Source organism: Notechis scutatus, chromosome 13, assembly GCF_049901735.1.
Source record: "Notechis scutatus isolate UNSWTSFEM ecotype Mainland chromosome 13, rNotScu1.2, whole genome shotgun sequence".
Lineage (NCBI taxonomy): Eukaryota > Metazoa > Chordata > Lepidosauria > Squamata > Elapidae > Notechis > Notechis scutatus.
Window position 1 is genome coordinate 9,847,154 of NC_142021.1, and position 18,558 is coordinate 9,865,711.

At 42.6% G+C, this 18,558-nt stretch overlaps 1 protein-coding gene across 2 annotated transcripts in view; it reads right to left on the reverse strand.

The window, feature by feature from the left end:
- Positions 1 to 18,558, reverse strand: part of ADGRD1 (adhesion G protein-coupled receptor D1) — a 139,688-nt gene that overhangs the window by 29,143 nt on the left and 91,987 nt on the right. For both annotated transcript variants that reach the window (XM_087942963.1, XM_087942962.1), the window contains 3 exons: positions 17,685 to 17,838; positions 7,268 to 7,334; positions 6,683 to 6,749 (listed from right to left, as the gene is read on the reverse strand). In XM_087942963.1, the coding sequence (XP_087799089.1) occupies positions 6,683 to 6,749; positions 7,268 to 7,334; positions 17,685 to 17,838 (288 nt within the window). The remainder of the gene's footprint in view (positions 1 to 6,682; positions 6,750 to 7,267; positions 7,335 to 17,684; positions 17,839 to 18,558) is intronic.

An 18,558-nucleotide genomic window follows, 5' to 3' on the forward strand; every position in this document is an offset into this window, starting at 1 on the left:
TTCTAAATGGATGGAGCAAAAAATCCATTTGACTCCTGCTAACAAATAAATCTCTGAACAACTATCAGCTTGTTACATCAGGAAGCACTCTGTTCTCGCTTTCTCTTTCTAGATATATGTAATATCTGACCTTGGAAGATAGGAAAATGCAACACAACCAAGGGAAAAGTCAAATAAAAGATAGCTGAACCCACAGCAGGGCTTTGGGTGTGCCAAATGTCTTAGAAAGGACTCTCCCTAATTTGGGAGCTGTAAAGAGAATAACAGAATAGCAGAATACCAGAGTTCAAAGGGACCTTGGAGGTCTTCTAGTCCAACCCCCTGCACAAGCAGGAAATCCTATACCCAGTGGTGGGATTCAGCCAGTTCGCACCAGTTCACAAGAACCGGTTGTTAACTTGCTGAGCAGTTTAGTGAACTGGTTGTTGGAAGAAATCATTAGGGCAGAAAACCAGTTGTTAAATTATTTTGAATCCCACCACTGCCTATACCATTTCAGACAAATGGCTGTCCAATCTCTTCTTAAAAACCTCTAGTGTTGGAGTATCCACAACTTATAGAGGACAGTCATTTCACTGATTTATTGTTCTCACTGTCAAGAAATTCCTCCTAGGTTGCCTCTCTCCTTGGTTAGTTTCCACCTGTTGCTTCTTGTCCTACCTTCAGGTGCTTTGGATAATAGGTTGACCCTCTCTTCTTTGTTCAAGATTGGTCCTCTCTTCTTGAAATGTTGAGCAGACAGGATTGTGGGAGGGAGACAACACAGTGCAACAGATGTTATAGATCTAGGGAGTGGCCCTACCATAAGTATCATGCAACCAGCAGAAGGATCTAAATTAAGCTAAAAACTAAGAAAACCACATTGCGAATTAGATACTCTATCACCTTGTTGTTTTCTTTAGAGATGCTAAAGATGGATCCTGGGTCTCTTCTGGGTGCAAAATTGAGACTCAGAATTGGTCCTTCTAGCTAGGCCAAAAAAAAGTTGGGCAGTTTAACAGGCTTGGACACTATTTCTATTAATCATGGTTTATGGACTGGGCCAAAATAGGAGGGTTCACATCACATTATATATTAATGACATGAAGTCATAAACCATGCTTTTCCAAGCCACAGTTGCTGGTTACCAGGGAACAACATTATGTCTGAACTCGGTAATGGATGAAATCTGAATTTCCTTGAAATGTCCAGTGGGACATCTCTCTTTTAAAAAAAAAAAAAAACTAACCAACTTCAGAACATGAAACCAGGGACTCTTTCTGCTTCCTTTATCTGGGTCAGGAGAGAGAGGAATAGATTTCCAATCGTCAAGACTTTTAAAAAGTCAGTTGAAGAGGTTCCTAGAAATGCAAGCTCTCAGTTTTCAACTGGTTTTCTATTATTTCTTTTCCCCCCCAAGCACTTTAATGCCCTCCATTGGAATGAAGAGTTGACTAAGCTTCTGTCTGTCATCATTAATAGGCACTTGTGAGTTGTTGTGACTATGGGATCGTTTATAAGCTCAGACAAAAGTTCGTTTTGCAGATGTTGCTCATTGCATCTGTGCATGTTGTTATCTGCTGAGTTGGAAGGACCTCTCCCACATATGAGATAGTCTCCAAGCAGCTTATATTTTGATAATAACTGCGCCACCGTGCCAGGGATAATATCCAAACACCTGTCGAGGCTGTGACTAAGAAATAAAAGAAGGGCCGGGCTGAAGAGTAAGTTCTTTTGGCGATTAGCGACGATCCTTCTTACTGGGTATCTAATTCCTGTTCATTCTTTTGAAATCGCTGCGTAGGTCCGAGCCAGATTTCTTCAAAAGAAACACTAAGGGCAGCTCTTGAAAATACATGCTATTAAGAGATGAAAGGTAAAGCTAAGTCTTAAAAAACCCAGGTCCCCTCTGTGGTTTCCAGGACTATCCAGCCCCTAATATTGTGTAGGTTGGAGGAGGAGTGGGGATAGTGTTGCATTTCTGAGGTCTTTGGTGTTCTCTGAGCTTGGTGGTTTTCCTGCAGTTATTTCATTACCCAACTAGGGAACATCATTAGTGCTAGAAGGGAGTGGAAGAGGAGGAGGAGGAGCAGGCAGGAGCAGGAGAAGCAGGAGAAGGGGGGAGCAGGAGGAAGACTATGGGGTCCTTAGTGCTCTCTGAGTTTAGTGGCTTTCTGGCAGATATTTCATGATCCAACTAGGTAACATCATTAGTGCTTGAAGGGAATGGTGTGGCTTGTCCCATCAGATCTTAGGGGTTCTTGATCAGGCTTTTTATTGAGTTGGTAGTTCTTTAATTGGAGGAATTGTGTTGGGGCATAAAAAACAGGGAGCAAACCCAACTCACTTCTAGCACTGATGATGTTTTTATTTATTTATTTATTTATTTTTGTCAATTGCTCACAAGATAATGGGTATAAGTAAAAACATAGTTATGAATACATGGATACATATCAGAAAAATAAAAGAAATAAAAGAAACAATAGGACAGGGATGGTAGGCACGTTGGTGCGCTTATGCACACCCCCTACAGACCTCTTAGGAAAGGGGTGAGGTCAATAGTAGACAGTCTAAGGTTAAAGTTTTTGGGGTTTGGGGAAGAAACTACAGAGTCAGGTAGAGTATTCCAGGCATTGACCACTCTGTTGCTGAAGTCGTATTTCCTGCAATCAAGTTTGGTGTGATTAACTTTGAGTTTGTATCTATTGTTTGCTCTTGTGTTGTTATGGTTGAAGCTGAAGTATTCATTGACAGGTAGGACATTGGAATGTATGATTTTATATACTATACTTATGTTACCTAGTTTGGTGATAAAATGTCTACAAGAAAAGGAAGGAAGGAAGGAAGGAAGGAAGGAAGGAAGGAAGGAAGGAAGGAAGGAAGGAAGGAAGGAAAGAAGGAAGGAAGGAAGGGCTGACAGTAAAGAAAATTTAACAGGCAGGGAAGATTTGAGTTCTTCTCATGTTGTTGTGTATGCTTTATTATTTCTTTTACACCTCTACCAGCAGGAAATATTTCTTAGTTGTCTACTTTGTCCGGTCTTGTTCAACCAGTTCATTACCCCAGCCACACACCTGAGCCACAGCAATGTCACAGCATACCAAGGAAATAATTTCACACAGCTGTGTCCCAAGGCACATGATGTCTTACAAAACCAGACCATGCCCCTTTTAGTTAGTTAGTAGTAGTAGTAGTAGTAGTAGTAGTAGTAGTAGTAGTAATAACAACAACAATTATTATTATTATTACTACTACTACTAATAATAATAATAATTACTACTAGTAATTCTACATGATTCTACAAAAAACTACCCTATTTGGAACAGCTTATATCCTCCGACGCTACCCGAACAGTTCCTAGGTCCTTGGTTAGGACTCGAGCTGTTGAGCTACCAACCAGCCCCCAAAGGCTCTGAATCTCACTAAATATTTAATAATAGTAATCATCATCATCATCATCTCAGCCCAGTTAAAATTAGGACAAGCAAAATGAATCTCCAATTGCCATTTCGGATTTGCCAAACACACAACCCACCAAGGCACATGGAGAACCTCTTATAGATGATGACCGATGACAGCGTGAATGCTCGGTCAATGTGTTTACTCTTCCATTTGTCAGGAATGACCCATGGCTGGGTTTTCTTATCATCAGAGGAACATCTCGATCGATAAAAACATCTAAGAAGACAGGGCTAAGGATCGCCTAAAAAGAAGAACGCTTGCTTCCTTAATCTATCAGGGAAAAAGGAAAAGAAAAAAAAACACCCAACCATCTCTTGCAACTTCTAAAGAGCCATTTGAGTGATTAAGCCACAGATCTGATTCAATTTAAGGCACGGATATCATTAAAGCATCCTTCATACATTATGTATCAGGAAGGCCCATCATGAACTTACAACATCCCACTTAAGAAGATGACATTCGTTACAGCCAACAGATGTGCCCGGAGCAGGTTGTGGAGTTAACAAAGTTGCTTTATTTCTCCTCTTTTGATGGAGTGTTAAAGCTGGGAGGGGCAGCAGGCTATTAACTTGCACGGCTGAGTAGCAGTGGATCTATACTGCTTCTCATTGTGAAAGATGGGGGCGGGGAGAGCAGACTGTTCGAAACTGCAATTGTAGAAGAGAAAACTAGAAGTGTCATTCAGTTGGCTAGGTTAGAACCAGAAGAAAGGGAGAACGCATAGACTATCTGTTTTTCACCCCTGTGGAACACGGGGTTACTAGGAGCCCCTCTTTTGATTGAGGTAACTATGGATTCTTTGTGTCTTCCAAACCTAAGGATGCTGCAGTGGCGCAGTGGCTAAGACGCTGAGCTTGTCGATCAGAAAAAGACGGGCAGTTTGGCGGTTCGAATCCCTAGCACCATGTAATGGAATGAGCTCCTGTTACTTGTCCCAGCCAACCTAGAAGTTCGAAAGCACTTAAAAAATGCAAGTAGAAAAATAGGGACCCCTTTGGTGGGAAGGTCACAGCGTTCTGTGCGCCTTCGGCATTTTAGTCATGCTGGCCACATGACCATGGAGACGTCTTTGGACAGCGCTGGCTCTTCGGCTTTGTAATAGAGATGAGCACCTCCCCCTAGAGCCGGAAATGACTAGCACATATGTGCAAGGGAAACCTTTATCTTCACCTTTAAGGATGCTGCAGCCATAGCCTTTGTTTTTCCAAAGGTCCTTTTTCAAAAGGCAACTGGACTTCATTTCTTCTTGAAGACGTTTTGCTTCTCATCCCAAAAGCTTCTTCGGTTCTGACTGAAGTCAGTTTTCAGTTTACTTTATTGATTAGCCCTTGGGCCATATCAAAGTGCAGAGTTCCAGACACAAATTATTACTCAGGTCTGATAAAATACAATTTAAAATGGCATTGGATAAAATACAACTTAAAATGAAATGGGAATAAAATACGGTTTATGTGAGGGCCAGATTCTGAAAATAACATTTAACACCGCACAAGACTTAAGCAAAATGGTTCAGTTGAGATTGGCGTAGGTGGGACTGATTGGAGGAGATTGTAGGGCTGATACCGAAATATAATTTTATCATGTTTTATTTATCTATACAATAATGATTGTATTTCATTCCTATTTCTTTTTAAACTGTATTTTATTCCAATTTCATTTTAAATTGTATTTTATTCCAATTTCATTTTAAATTGTATTTTATTCCAATTTCATTTTAAATTGTATTTTATTTCAATTTCATTTTAAATTGTATTTTCTTCCAATTTTATTTTAAATTGTATTTTATTCCAATTCCATTTTAAATTGTTTTCATCAGATTTTAGTAATAATTTGTGTCTGAAACTCTGTATTTTGATATGGCCCAAGGGCTAATCAATAAAATAAACTAACTAACACCTGCAGTCATTCACTTAAACAACTGGAATGGAACGGAATGGAACTGAGCTTCTTGGATGAGAAGCGAAAGGTCTTCAAAGGAAAACAAATTCCAGCTGCTTCTTGAAAAAGCACTTTGGGGGCAACTGTGACCTGGATGAATGAGAATCTCCATAGACATTCTAATTTTTGTTCATTCCCATGATTTAGGAAATGGCCTCTGGCCATCTCAGATCCTTCATGGCAGTGGTCCCCAACCAGTGGGCCAGGGACCACTGCTGGTCTGTGAGAAGATTTTGGTGGTCCGCAAAGAAATGTCACCCCCCCCCCAAATCAATCAATGCAGGCTGTGCGGGAACACAAGGCTGTGCCACCTATATGGCCCATGGGAATGCAAAGCTTGCGTCGCTTGCACTGCGAACAACACAAGGTAGTGAGGGGAGGGGAGAAAGGGCGGAGGGGGGGATATTTGCCTCACTCACCCCACGTGCCTTGCCTGGCCACCAGGCTGCTTCTTTCCATTTCTTTCTTCTTCTGCTTTTGGCTGTACGCAAGGAAAGCAGCAAAAGTCTTTCTTTCTCTCCCCCAAACTCCACCAGCAATGAGTCTTTGGGACCCTGCAAGGCATCCTGCTCCAGGAGGCTGGGCCATTCTGGCGGAGTTTGGGGGAGAGAAAGAAAGACTTCTGCTGCTTCTGCTGCTTTCCTTGCATGAAGCAAAAAGTCTCTCTCTCTCTCTCTGCCCCTGAGAACGGAGCTGGGGATGGTATCCTGCGATCCCAAATAAAGAATGATTGATCAGTAGGAAAACGCAGTGGGGAATTTCCCTGCAGAGTTTTTGGGGGATTTTCCCAGGGTCTCTGGTCCACAGGATTTAAAATTATGAGTTTGGTGGTCCCTGAGGTCCAAAAGGTTGTCGACCCCTGCTTTATGGGACACTGGAAGAGGAGAGCTGGATGTTTCTCAACCACGGCTGCTTGGAGATAGGTGGACTTCATCTTCTTGCTAGCTTGGGGATTCTGGGAGCTGAAGTCCACCCATCTTTAAGTGGTCAAAGTTGAGAAACACTGATCTATAGAAGTAAAAAGACAGGAGACACCTGGTAATTACTCCCCCCCACCTCCCCAATGAACAAGTTTTATTAAAGGCACCAGCTTTTGTGAGCTGCAGCATCCTTCACAGATGTTATCTGAGGCCTCTGGTGAAGGGAGGTGCATCTGGTGAAACTGATGGCTTTTCAGAAAATCTGTTGGTTGGAAAAGGCACAACCAGCGCTGAGCTCCATACGGTCAAATGTGGCTGGCCATGGTCATCCCACCAGCTCCACTGGGAGCTTCTAAGGGAGAAGAGAAGGAAGACAAACTTACCACAATGATGAACAGAGCTGGGGCCACAAAAGCCCAGATGGCGCCGCTCTCCAATGAAAGCCAACAGCTGCAAAGAAAGAAGGGAAGACATTATGACATTGTAGCATGGAGATGGTGGGTCTATGAGTTCCAAACCACCCTTGATTTTAAAAATATGTAGCTGAGATGGGATGGACAGCAGAAAAAAAATTGATTCTCCTGCTTGCTTGCTTCATTCCAGGTCTTTGTTCAAGGAACATAAGAGAGGGAGAGAATCCATGGTTTTATCTTCACTTCAGTTGTTTCGGGAAGGTGGTCACCTGAGAACTAACATTGCAAATGGAATGCCACCTTTGCTAGTCTTAACATGACCTGGATGTGGAAGAAAGACAAAGCTATCTTCTGGACTTCGTTCCACCATTCTCAAGATACACCTGAAGGATGCCGCATTAAGGACATTGGGCCAAGATATGGATTCATGGAGACTGCTCAATGCCGACTGTTGGAGCAAATATGGATGCATGACACCATCCACAAACCCCCACATACTTCAAAGGGGCTACCACCACCACAACAAATTTATAGTATCTCATTTGCAGAACTTACTTGTTGACTTCTCCATAGCTTTCCACAGATGTTGTTGCAGAAATGACACAGATGAAGAACGGGCAGCCTGCAGGAGTGAAGAAATGAGCATTATCATCTTCCTCGGAAGAGGGTCAAGATAGAAGCGTGGTCCAGGAAGGCCATCGTGAAAACACTGCATGTGGTTTAAGCATTATAAAAAGTGGTTTTTCTATGACTATGAAAATACCCACGTTCTTTTTGGGGATAATGTTTGCTTCATCTTTTCAGTGCCCTCAGTTTAATTCTGCGTCATCCACATGTGGTCCTGAACAGGGGTGGGATTCAAAAAAATGTTACTACCAGTTCTATGAGAGCGCGCTTTGTCCATTTCAAGCACCTTCTTGAGCGGCCCCAGCAAGTCAAATAGCTGAGGCGCGGGAATCCACGGTGCTGCGCGAATCAGCTCAGCTGAAAAACGTGGAAATATAGGACAGAATAGGGTGGGGCAGATAGGGCGGGGCCAGCTAATCATCGGAGATACTGGTTCAGGAGAACCGGTCCGAACCGGCAGCATCCCACCACTGGTCCTGAACCCAAAAATTGTTGTAGTCCGCCAGCAGCAGGTGCAGACAGCAGCGATCTCTGAGAGTGAGGACTCGGATGAGGGACCTGTGTGTGATGCAGGGGTGGGGCTAAGACTATCGGAGAGTGGGGTTCTGCCTGCGGAGGTTGTGGAGTCTGGCAGCAGTGATGAAGAGGGACCCAGGGAGCCTGTGCTCAGGGCACGTGCGCGCAGGGCTGCTCGAAGGAAAGACCAGCTGAAGCAGCATGGGCGACTCGGGAGTAAGGCTAGAAGGTGATGGACCCTCCCATAAGGGATAAAAGCCAGCCTTTGGGGTTGGTTTCTTTGCAGGAAGCAAAGAATTTCTTTCTGCTCCGAGTCCTCGTTGAAGTTCTGCTTACTCCAGGTTTTTTTTTTTTTTTGAAACTTCTGGCTTGGGATATTTATCTGCAATTAGTCTTTTGTTCTTGGCAACCTTGCACAACCTTGAAAGGGCTCGCTCTTATCTGGGACAATTAGTTTTGAATGACTCTTGGCTGTGAATGAACAGAATTCACAGCGCCACATTAAAAGGGTTTGCTTTTATGCATACTTTGGGTTTGTTTAATTTGGCTTGGGTCAGAACAAAAATGGTTGCCCATAACAGGTAGTCCTTGATTTACAACCACAGTTGAGACTGGAATTTCCATGGCAGATTATTGCAATTATAAATTGAGGCAGGCCTGATTTGTATGACCCTTTTTAACAGCAATTGTCAAAGAGAATCAGAGGTTGTTCAGCAAATTGAGCAAATCCAGCTTCCCCAAAGGGCACCTTTTACCAGAAACTGGCAAAAAAAAAAAAAAAAGTAATAATCCCAAATTACAATCACACGATGTTGCAACCAGTTGTCAATACAAGCTGGTTGCCAAGCGGCTGACTTATGCTCACATGTCCATAGAGGTGATACAATGGTCTAAGTGAAAATACAGGCCGTGGGACCCCCTTTCCATACCTGTTGTAAGTTTGAACCATCATGAAACGAATGGCCATAAATTGAGAACTATCTGTAAGTATGGTCCAAGTATAGATTTACAGGAAGACCGAAAGAGTAATTCAAATTTCTTCAGAAGTGTTAGCTATTATGGACTATTAGCATTGAAACTGTAAGGAGAAGAAGTGCCAGAACTGGAGGATGGAGTCAAAAGAGGAAGCAGGCTAGAATCCCTATGTAGCCACAAGCAAAATGATCCTAAGGGAAAGATTTTTGAATTTTACCAGTCCCCTCCCCAGATGGGCCTTGGGCGAGCCAGAATCCACATGAAAAAGCAACATGACTGCCCTGTGATTTGATGTTTTAATAGCCACAATCTTTGATCACATTTGGCAAGGAAATTCTGGGGGCTGCCAACGGGTGTGCTTCACAGTTAGCTCCCTCTTCATTATCGGTGTTGCTAAAGAAAGATAGATTTCTGGCAAAGTGTTGCAAATTCAATTACAGAGGCAGATGGATGCATAATAGGAAACTAGCAGGCATTACTGGAAATGAAGCGAGTCTACGATCAATGTACGGTAGGGATGGAAGGAGCGAGCAAGAAACCAGGACTGTTTCATGAATTTATAAAGCGCTAAAAAGGGGTTTTGAAAATGAACTGGACAGCAGTGGGCAGGGTGGTAGTGGAAATCTTTGAGGCGGGGCTTTGCTTTGAGAATGACTGGAAAAAAACACCTCCTTGAAGAAAAGTCGAAGCATTCCAGCTGACTTGCATCTTACAGAGGAAACTTCTCCTTCTCCTTCTTTTTCTCCTCCTCCTCTTTATTTTTCTCCTCCTCCTCTTCCCTCCTCCTCCTTCTTTTTCTTCTTCTCCTCCCCCTCCTTCTTCTCCTCCTTCTCCTTTCTCCTCTCCTCTTCCTTCTCCTCTTCTTTATTTTTCTCCTCCTCCTCCTCCTCCTCCTCCTCCTCTTTCTCCCTTTCTCCTCCTTTTACTTCTCCTCCTCCTCCTCCTCCTCCTCTTCTCCTCCTCTTTATTTTTTCCTCCTCCTCTTCCCTCCTCCTCTTCTTTTTCTTCTTCTCCTTCCCCTCCTTCTTCTCCTCCTTCTCCTTTCTCCCTTTCTCCTCCTTTTACTTCTCCTCCTCCTCCTCCTCTCTCCTCCTCCTCTTTATTTTTTCCTCCTTCTCTTCCCTCCTCCTCCTCCTTTTCTTCTTCTCCTTCCCCTCCTTCTCCTCTTCCTTCTCCTTTCTCCCTTTCTCCTCCTTTTACTTCTCCTCCTCCTCCTCCTCCTCTTCTCCTCTTTATTTTTCCTCCTCCTCTTCCTCCTCCTCCTCCTTTTCTTCTTCTCTTCCCCTCCTCCTTCTCCTCCTTCTCTTTCTCCCTTTCTCCTCCTTTCCTCCTCCTCCTCCTCTTTATTTTTCCCTCCTCCTCTTTCCTCCTCCTCTTTTTCTTCTTCTCCTCCCTCCTTCTCCTCCTCCTTCTCTTTCTCCCTTTCTCCTCCTTTCTCCTCTTCCTTCTCCTCTTCTTTATTTTCCTCCTCCTCTTCCTCCTCCTCCTCATTCTCTTTCTCCCTTTCTCCTCCTTTTACTTCTCCTCCTTCTCCTCCTCCTCTTCTCCTCTTCCTCTTTGTCCTCCTGTTCCTCCTCTCCTCCTCCTTCTCTTCCTCCTCCTCCTTCTTTTCCTCCTGCTCCTCCTCCTCTCCTCCTCCTCCTCCAATTTCTCCCCCCCCTCCTCAAACTCCAGACATCAGTGGAAGCAATCCATCCCCTACTCTGTAAAAGAATAGAAAACACTAGATCTGCCCAATTTACCCACTTAGGTGTGGTTGCTCCATGTATTGTAGACCTCACTACCATAAATGACTGCCACCAGCCAAACCACAATGCACCTTCTAAATTGGAGGAGGAGAAAGTTCCCACATTTTTCACCCTCTCTGCTTCATCAAGCAATTTCATCTACCCGGAGAGAATTCCCTTTGAGTTCCTTCTTTTTTCTTCTTTGATAGATGTTAAAGATCCATTTCAACGAGAGCTTCTGAATTGGAACAGAGCTTTAAGCATGGGGGAAATATATAATAAAAGAATAAATGCTCATAAATATTCCTGTTACCCCAAAAAACAGAGTTCAGCCAAGGTGTTAAATAGCTGTAACCTGGCTGATTCCGCCCAAAGTGCATCTCAAACGTTCCCGGGGCTTAACTCGATTATTTATCAGCTCAGAGATGCATCGAAGAAGAAAATTAAGCAGACAGTTTCTTGGTAAGATAATGAAAGTTATGGAGGTGAAATGCAGACTAGCCAACTGGATAACTGGAGAAATAATTTTGTGCACGTAACAGGATCTGCTGCTAAAGTTCCTGCTTGCTGTGAGATGATGTGGGCGTTGGGTGTTGCGTGTGTTGTAATGGAAAATGAGAAGGTGTATTGGGTAAAATTACAGGCAAGATTTGGTGGATCGCCACGGCTAAATGCAAGTGGGATTTGGCTAATCTGAAATAAACAGATTGTCTTGGAAGGCTCAAACCCCCACCCGCCCAAGACATGGCAAAGAATTAAATCCATTTAAGGTCATGAGATTGAAATTGTTTTAGGATGTCTCCCTCGGTGAGTGGGTGTCCTCATTTCAATGCTTGGCTGGAAGTTTAACAGCGATAGATTGGCTATAATAAGATAGGTTCAGAATTCTAAAACCGTCCGTTGAGAGATTAGAAACAGATGCATTACGATCTTGTTTCACTCACACAAAGTTGTAGCTCAGCTTAAAGTGGAATCCGCCTCCAATGTCTCGATTTTATACTTGTGTAGAGCAGGGAGAGTAACAGACAGTAAACGGAGGCAATGAAAATGCTTCTGGTGCTATTATTATTCATAATGTAATCTGCTTCCAAAAATTCTTGGTAAAATAACCTGGTCCAGATAAAGTCCCTCTCCCCTTAATCTTTAGTTCCCTTTCTTATCTATCTATCTATCTATCTATCTATCTATCTATCTATCTATCTATCTATCTATCTATCTCTATCTCTATCTCTATCTCTATCTCTATCTCTATCTCTATCTATCATCTATCTATCTATCTATCTATCTATCTATCTATCTATCTATCTCTATCTCTATCTCTATCTCTATCTCTATCTCTATCTATCTATCTATCTATCTATCTATCTATCTATCTATCTATCTATCTATCTATCTATCTATCTATCTTTTCTTAAGTTTTCACGGGTACTTACATATATGGCATTCAGCTTTGTTCGGGTATTTTCCCACATCATTATAGTTGTGCTTTTAAAGTTGTAGCAACGTTTCGGCAGAATCTCATCTGCCATCATCAGGCTTCTGTATAGTGTTCGTCTGTGAGTCAGACTTTCACAGCCGTTTCTGTTTCAAATTTAGTGCTAGCCTACTGCTGTGCCCGAATGGTTTTTTTTCCCTCCTGATTGGTTGGGAGTCTTGGTCTGTGTTTATTGGTCTTGGAGTTTGCTGTGTTCTGCTTGATTGGTGTTTCTAATACCTTCTGTCTGTTTTGTAGCTTCTTTTTTTTTGTCTTGATTGGCTGGCAACATTTTGTTTCCTGTATTGGAGGCTTTTAGTGCGGCTTGGCTGTGAGTAAACGGACAGCTATCATTTATTAGGAAGCTAGGTTTCATCTGGGTGCCTGGTTGGGGTGTGTTTGAGCTGGAGGTATCAGGGGGGATCTGTTTGTGCCCAGGTGTTTGCCTGGCTTGTGGTGTGGAGATTTTTTGTTTGTGAGTGCAGGCTTCCAAATAATTGACAGTCTGGTGGAATCCTCTCTTCTATTCATGCTTTCAGGTCTTTTTTCAATCTCTATGACTTCTCTGATAATTCTGTGGCTGGGGTTTTCTATAGTGGCTAGGATTTTGGTGCCATTGAAGTCGATGCTATGACCTGTGGCTTTCATGTGTTGGACTAGTGAGGAAGTGTGTTCCAGTTTTTTTACTGCATTTTTGTGTTCATCTAGGTGGCTACTTATTCTTCTATTGGTCTATCCAATGTATGTGGCAGGGCATGATGCACAGGGGAGATAGAGATATATATAATCTCCATCATCCTATCTCTCTCTCTATTACCCTATCTCTCTCTATAATCTCTATCTCTTTATCTATGTCTGTCTGTCTGTCTGTCTGTCTATCTGTCTATCTATCAACTTATCTCTTTCCCTCTGTCTATTCTATCATCTCTGTCTATCCCTATCTAATTAATTTATCATCTATTATTATTTATCTATATCTATCTATTTATCAATCCTATCCTCCATCCATCCATCCATCCTATCATCTCTCTTTATCTATCTCTATCTCTCTTACTTATCTATTATATATATATATATATATATATATATATATATATATATATATATATATATATATATATATATATATGTTTTCTTAAGTTTTCATGGTACTTACATGTATGGTGTTCGGCTTGGTTCGGGTATTTTCCCACGTCATTGTAGTTCTTTTAAAGTTGTAGCAACGTTTCAGCAGAATCTCATCTGCCATCATCAGGCTTCTGTATTGTGTCCGTCTGTGAGTCAGACTTTTACAGTGGTTTCAGATTTGAATTTGGGGCAGCCTATTGCTGTGCCAGAATGGTTTTTCTTCATCCTGATTGGTTGGGAGTCTTGGTCTGTGTTTATTGGTCTCGGAGTTTGCTGTGTTCTGCTTGATTGGTGTCTCTAATATCTTCTGTCTGTTTTTGGCTCTTTTGTATCTTGATTGGCTGGCAGCATTGTGTTGCTTTAATGGAGGTCTTTAGTGCAGCTTGGCTTCGGGTAAATGGACGGCTATCATTAGTTAGGAAGCTGGGTTTCATCTGGGTGCCTGGTTGGGATGTGTTTGAGCTGGAGGTATCAGGGGGATCTGTTTGTGCCCAGGTGTTTGCCTGGCTTGTGGTGTGGAGATTTTTTTGTTTGTGAGTGCAGGCTTCCAAATGATTGACAGCCTGGTGGAATCATCTCTTCTATTCATGCTTTCTGGTCTTTTTCAATCTCTATGGCTTCTCTGATGATTCTGTGATTAGGGTTTTCTATAGTGGCCAGGGTTTTGGTGCCATTGAAGTTGATGCTATGACCTGTGGCTTCCATGTGTTGGACTAGTGAGGAAGTGTGTTCCAGCTTTTTGACTGCATTTTTGTGTTCATCCAGGCGGGTGCTTATTCTTCTATTGGTCTGTCCAATGTATGTGGCCGGGCATGATGCACAGGGGACTTCGTATATGCCTTGGTTTTCCAGGTCAATTTTATCTTTGGGGTTGCTAAGGATGGCTGCTATTTTTCTGTCTGTTTTGAAGGCAGTCCTGATGTGATGTCTGTGTAGTACCTTACTAATTTTGTCTGTAGTACCTCTTATGTAGGGCAGGACAGCTGTTCCATAGGTCTGTTCATCTTCTGGGTCTCTATTATGTTTCAGTGTGTTTTTGTGGATCAAGCTGGTGATTTTGCTTTTGTGGAAGCCGTTGGCTGTCAGTACTTTAGTCAGGGTGCATAGTTCAGTCTTAATGTGTGTCTTGTCTGCCAGGTGTTTGGTTCTGGTAATTAGTGTTTTAGCCACGGAGTTTATCTGTGCTGGGTGGTGGTGGGATTGGGCGTTGAGGTAGCGGTTGGTGTGGGTTTTCTTCTGGTATATGGTGTGTCCTAGTGTGCCATCTGTTTTTTGTAGATTAGTACATCTAGGAATGGTAGTTGTTTGTTTGTTTCTGTTTCCATGGTGAACTTGATTTTGGGGTGTGCGCTGTTTAGGTGTGTTAGGAAATTGTTTAGGTTTTCTTGTCCATGGGGCATATATATGTGTGTGTGTGTGTGTGTGTGTGTGTGTGTGTGTGTGTGTCTGTCTGTCTGTCTGTCTGTCTGTCTGTCTGTCTGTCTTTGGTTATTTGGGTTTTCTCCCGCGTAATATATATTTTCCCCATAACAAGCTTTTTTTTTCTCAGAAGGTTGATTTCAGATGCCAAATTCATGGAATTCTGCACAGCTGGAGATCCAGCTGAGTCATAAGTATATTAAACATGAAATGAATCGTTAAAAGGCCATAAATATACGCATTTCACATTGCATTTGGGGGCAAATAGGTTTCTTGAGCAATGGCTGCTAGTGTTGAGCCTCATAATTCTTTAACGCTCATTTCTTGTTCAAAATATCTGGAGTAATGGTTGGATTCAGTCATTCCTGTTTCCTCCATTAGTTCTGAATAGGTTTCGGGATACAGGCTCCTCTGTCTTACAATTATTATATAACTTTTTTCCTCTTTCTGTTTTGGTAAATGCCTTTAGCGCAGACTGCTTTGAATGAACCCAGAAGATAAGGAAGGGAAGTACAACTTTTGATATAAAAAGGACTGCATTTCAAGAGCAAAGGCAATTAAGAAAGACCCCCACAGAGATGTTCTACAAACAGTTGTTTAAACAGAAAAACAGTCTGCCAGATACTTGTGGATATTTAAAAAACACTTGTTTCTAATTTGTTGGAAGTGAATTCATTGCGATGAATATAAATTCTTCCTATTAGGGACAGCTAAGGTCCCAGAGAATAGAGCCCAAAGATGAGGGGTCCTTGGTGCTCTCTGAGCTTGGTTATTTTCTTGCAGATGCTTTATTACCCAACTAGGTAACATTATCAGAACTGATGATGCCACCTAGGTTGGGTAATGAAATGTCTGCAAAGACGATCAAGCTCAGAGAGCACCAAGAACTGATGATGTTATCTAGATTGGGTAATGAAACGTCTGCAAGAAAACATCCGTGCTCACAGAGCACCAAGGACCCCTCATTTCACTCCGAGCTACAAATATTCTCCATTATTGAACCTCCAGAGAATAAACCGTGGCATGGTAGCCTAGAAGCTGGCAAAGATATGAAGAAGTTCTACCTTTCTTTAATTGGTTTTGTAGCTCCGATCTAGTTCCCCTAAACTGCAATCCAACCAGGAAGCAAGCAAGCAGATAAGCAAGCAAATTAAACAACAAATAAGTCCTTGCGTCAGGAAGGGAGCTAGAAGGTTTGATGCAAAAAAAATAATATCAATATTGGCCCTTCCCTTCTGATATTTTAAGATGCTAAGCATAGGTTAATTACTAGCAAAAGGGTAATTAAGAAGATTCATAAGGAAGGGTTAAAAAAGTAGATTCAGAAGGAAGCAGAAGAATTGAGAGACATTGTTTCCAAGGGGGATGATCTGGCTGTCTTGCAACAGAACTCTGAATCCCAACGGTAATCACACAATTTTCTGATTAGAATCTGAAAGGAGGGAGGGCCTTTTCATCAGTTCATTTATTTATTTGTCCAACTTATATACAGCCAACATTTTCTCCCTGGGATGGGAAAAGCATTCCTTTGGTACTTTGCATTTCCAGACAGATTTAAGGAGGCTACTCTGTCATTCCGATGGATTTTTATTTCTCCTGGGCCATCGAGTGGATGTTGAGATCTCAGTGGAACTTGGGAACGGAAGAAGTTCCTCCGCAGAACTCAAGGACCCTCCCTAGCCATGTTTCTACACAAAATGATCCATTGCAATGTCCTACCTGTCAATGAACACTTCGGCTTCAACTATAACAATACAAGAGCAAACAATAGATACAAACTCAAGGTTAACCTCACCAAACTTGATTGCAGGAAATACGACTTCAGCAACAGACTGGTCAATGCCTGGAACGCCCTACCTGACTCTGTGGTTTCTTCCCCAAACCCCAAAAACTTTAACCTCAGACTGTCTACTGTTGACCTCACCCCATTCCTAAGAGGTCTGTAAGGGGGCGTGCATAAGTGCACCAACCTGCCTACCGTCCCTGTCCTAATGCTCCCTTTTAATACATTTCATGTATTAATAATCATGTTTATACTTGTATCCGTTATCTAATACATGCTTGATAAATGAATGAATGAATGAATGAATGAATGAATGAATGAATGAATGAATAAATAAATAAATAAATAAATAAATAAATAAATAGAAAAATAAATCATCTTATTCCCCCAACTCAGGGGTGTCAAACTTGATTTCCTTAAGGGCCACATCAGGGTTGTGTTTGACATCCAGGGGGCCCAGAGGGGTGGCCAGGTTGGGCATGGCCAGCTTGACATCACTTGTGTCGGGGGTGCCTGTGCCAGCCTGGGCATTCTGCCAAAGAAAACGGGTTCCTGAGCTCCGTTTTCGGCCGCAACAGCTTCCTGCAGCCCTCTGCTACCGAAAACAGAGCTCCGTGGGCCAGTCCTTCACTGTTTCCAGGGTGGCCGTGTGGGCCAGATCTGTCCTTGAGTTTGACATCCCTGCCCCAACTGTTTTCCAAATCCTATTTATGGGGGATTCTCAGCAAACCCAGCTAAATTTCCTCCATGACACCTCCTCGCCAGGGGTGGGCTTCAACTGGTGTAATAACCGGTTTGGTGAGCACGCGCTTGGCACAGGTGCGTGCCAAATGCACATGCGTGTGTGCAGCATTTGAAAATCATCTTCTCCTGCAAGCCCCATGTGTCACACAGGGCGCACACAGCAATCAGCTGTGCTGCACAAAGCAGCTGAAGTTGAAAAAGCAGGAAATAAAGGACAGCCTAGAGCCTGGGCGGGCAGGTGGGCAGGCCAAACAAGAACAGATCGTCCGAGCGAAGTGGTTCCCTCTCGGCTGATCTTCGGAGCTACCGGTTCAGTTGAACCGGGCCGAACCGGTAGAATCCCACGTCTGCTTCTCACAGAAGATGAAGGTCAGAAGAAGAGGAATCAGAAGGAAGAAGAGAAGGAGTCACAAGACATTTTGTGGGAGACCACAACCCAGGGCACTGCGATATTCAGCAGTCAATGGTGCGTTGCTGCTAAAAAGACATGACGGTTGGCTTGCAGGAAGCTTCTACACCCGTGAAGTTATCTATTGTCTTTTTTATTTCCTTTTAAGGGTAAAACAAGACCTGACTTACCCCATCCAATGCCATAGTAGTATAAGAGCTTGATCTGTTCCGATCCAAAGACTTTGATCACCATACTGTAGAGGTGGATCCCTTCCACCAGCATCCAAGCAAAGGTGCTCAAGAAGAAGAAGTGAAGGAGAATGGCCAGGGTTTTGCAAGGCACCTGCAAAGAAGACAAATCAGCCAAATGAACAGGAAAGGTGAGGAGGAAAAGTCTTGATTTGGCATCCAAAATGGGCTGCACCTACTGAACTCAATAAGAGGTGCAATTTTGTGGTGCCTAAGATGATACAGATACCTTATTTTTACTATCACAGTCTCTTGCCAAGATCTGAGGATTTGTAAGAAACCAGCTCATTTAATCAGCTGTTACTAGAGCAATATTTTTTATCAATAGGTCTCTCTCTCTCTCTTTCTTTTTCTCTTTTCCTTTTTGTTGTCTCCTGATCTCCCCTTTTCTCTTTTCTTCTCGCTCTCTTTTTCTCTTTCTTTCATTTTTTTCTTTCTTTGTTCTTTCTTTCTCTTTCCCTCTTTCTCTTTCTGTCTCTTTGTCTGTCTCTGTCTCTGTCTCTCTCTCTCTCTCACACACACACACACACATTTACACACACACAAACACACACACATCATCATCATCATCAGAACGGCCACCCCAAAGTTGCTTTTTCAAAAGGCAACTGGACTTTGTTTTTTGTTTTTCTTGAAGATGTTTCACTTCTCATCCAAGAAGCTTCTTCAGTTCTGACTTATGATTTCAGGCTTCTGACTTTGACTTCAGTCAGAACTAAAAAAGCTTCTTGGATGAGAAGTGAAACATCTTCAAAGAAAAAACAAAAACAAAGCCCAGTTGCCTTTTGAAAAAGTACCCATGGCCTGGACAGTT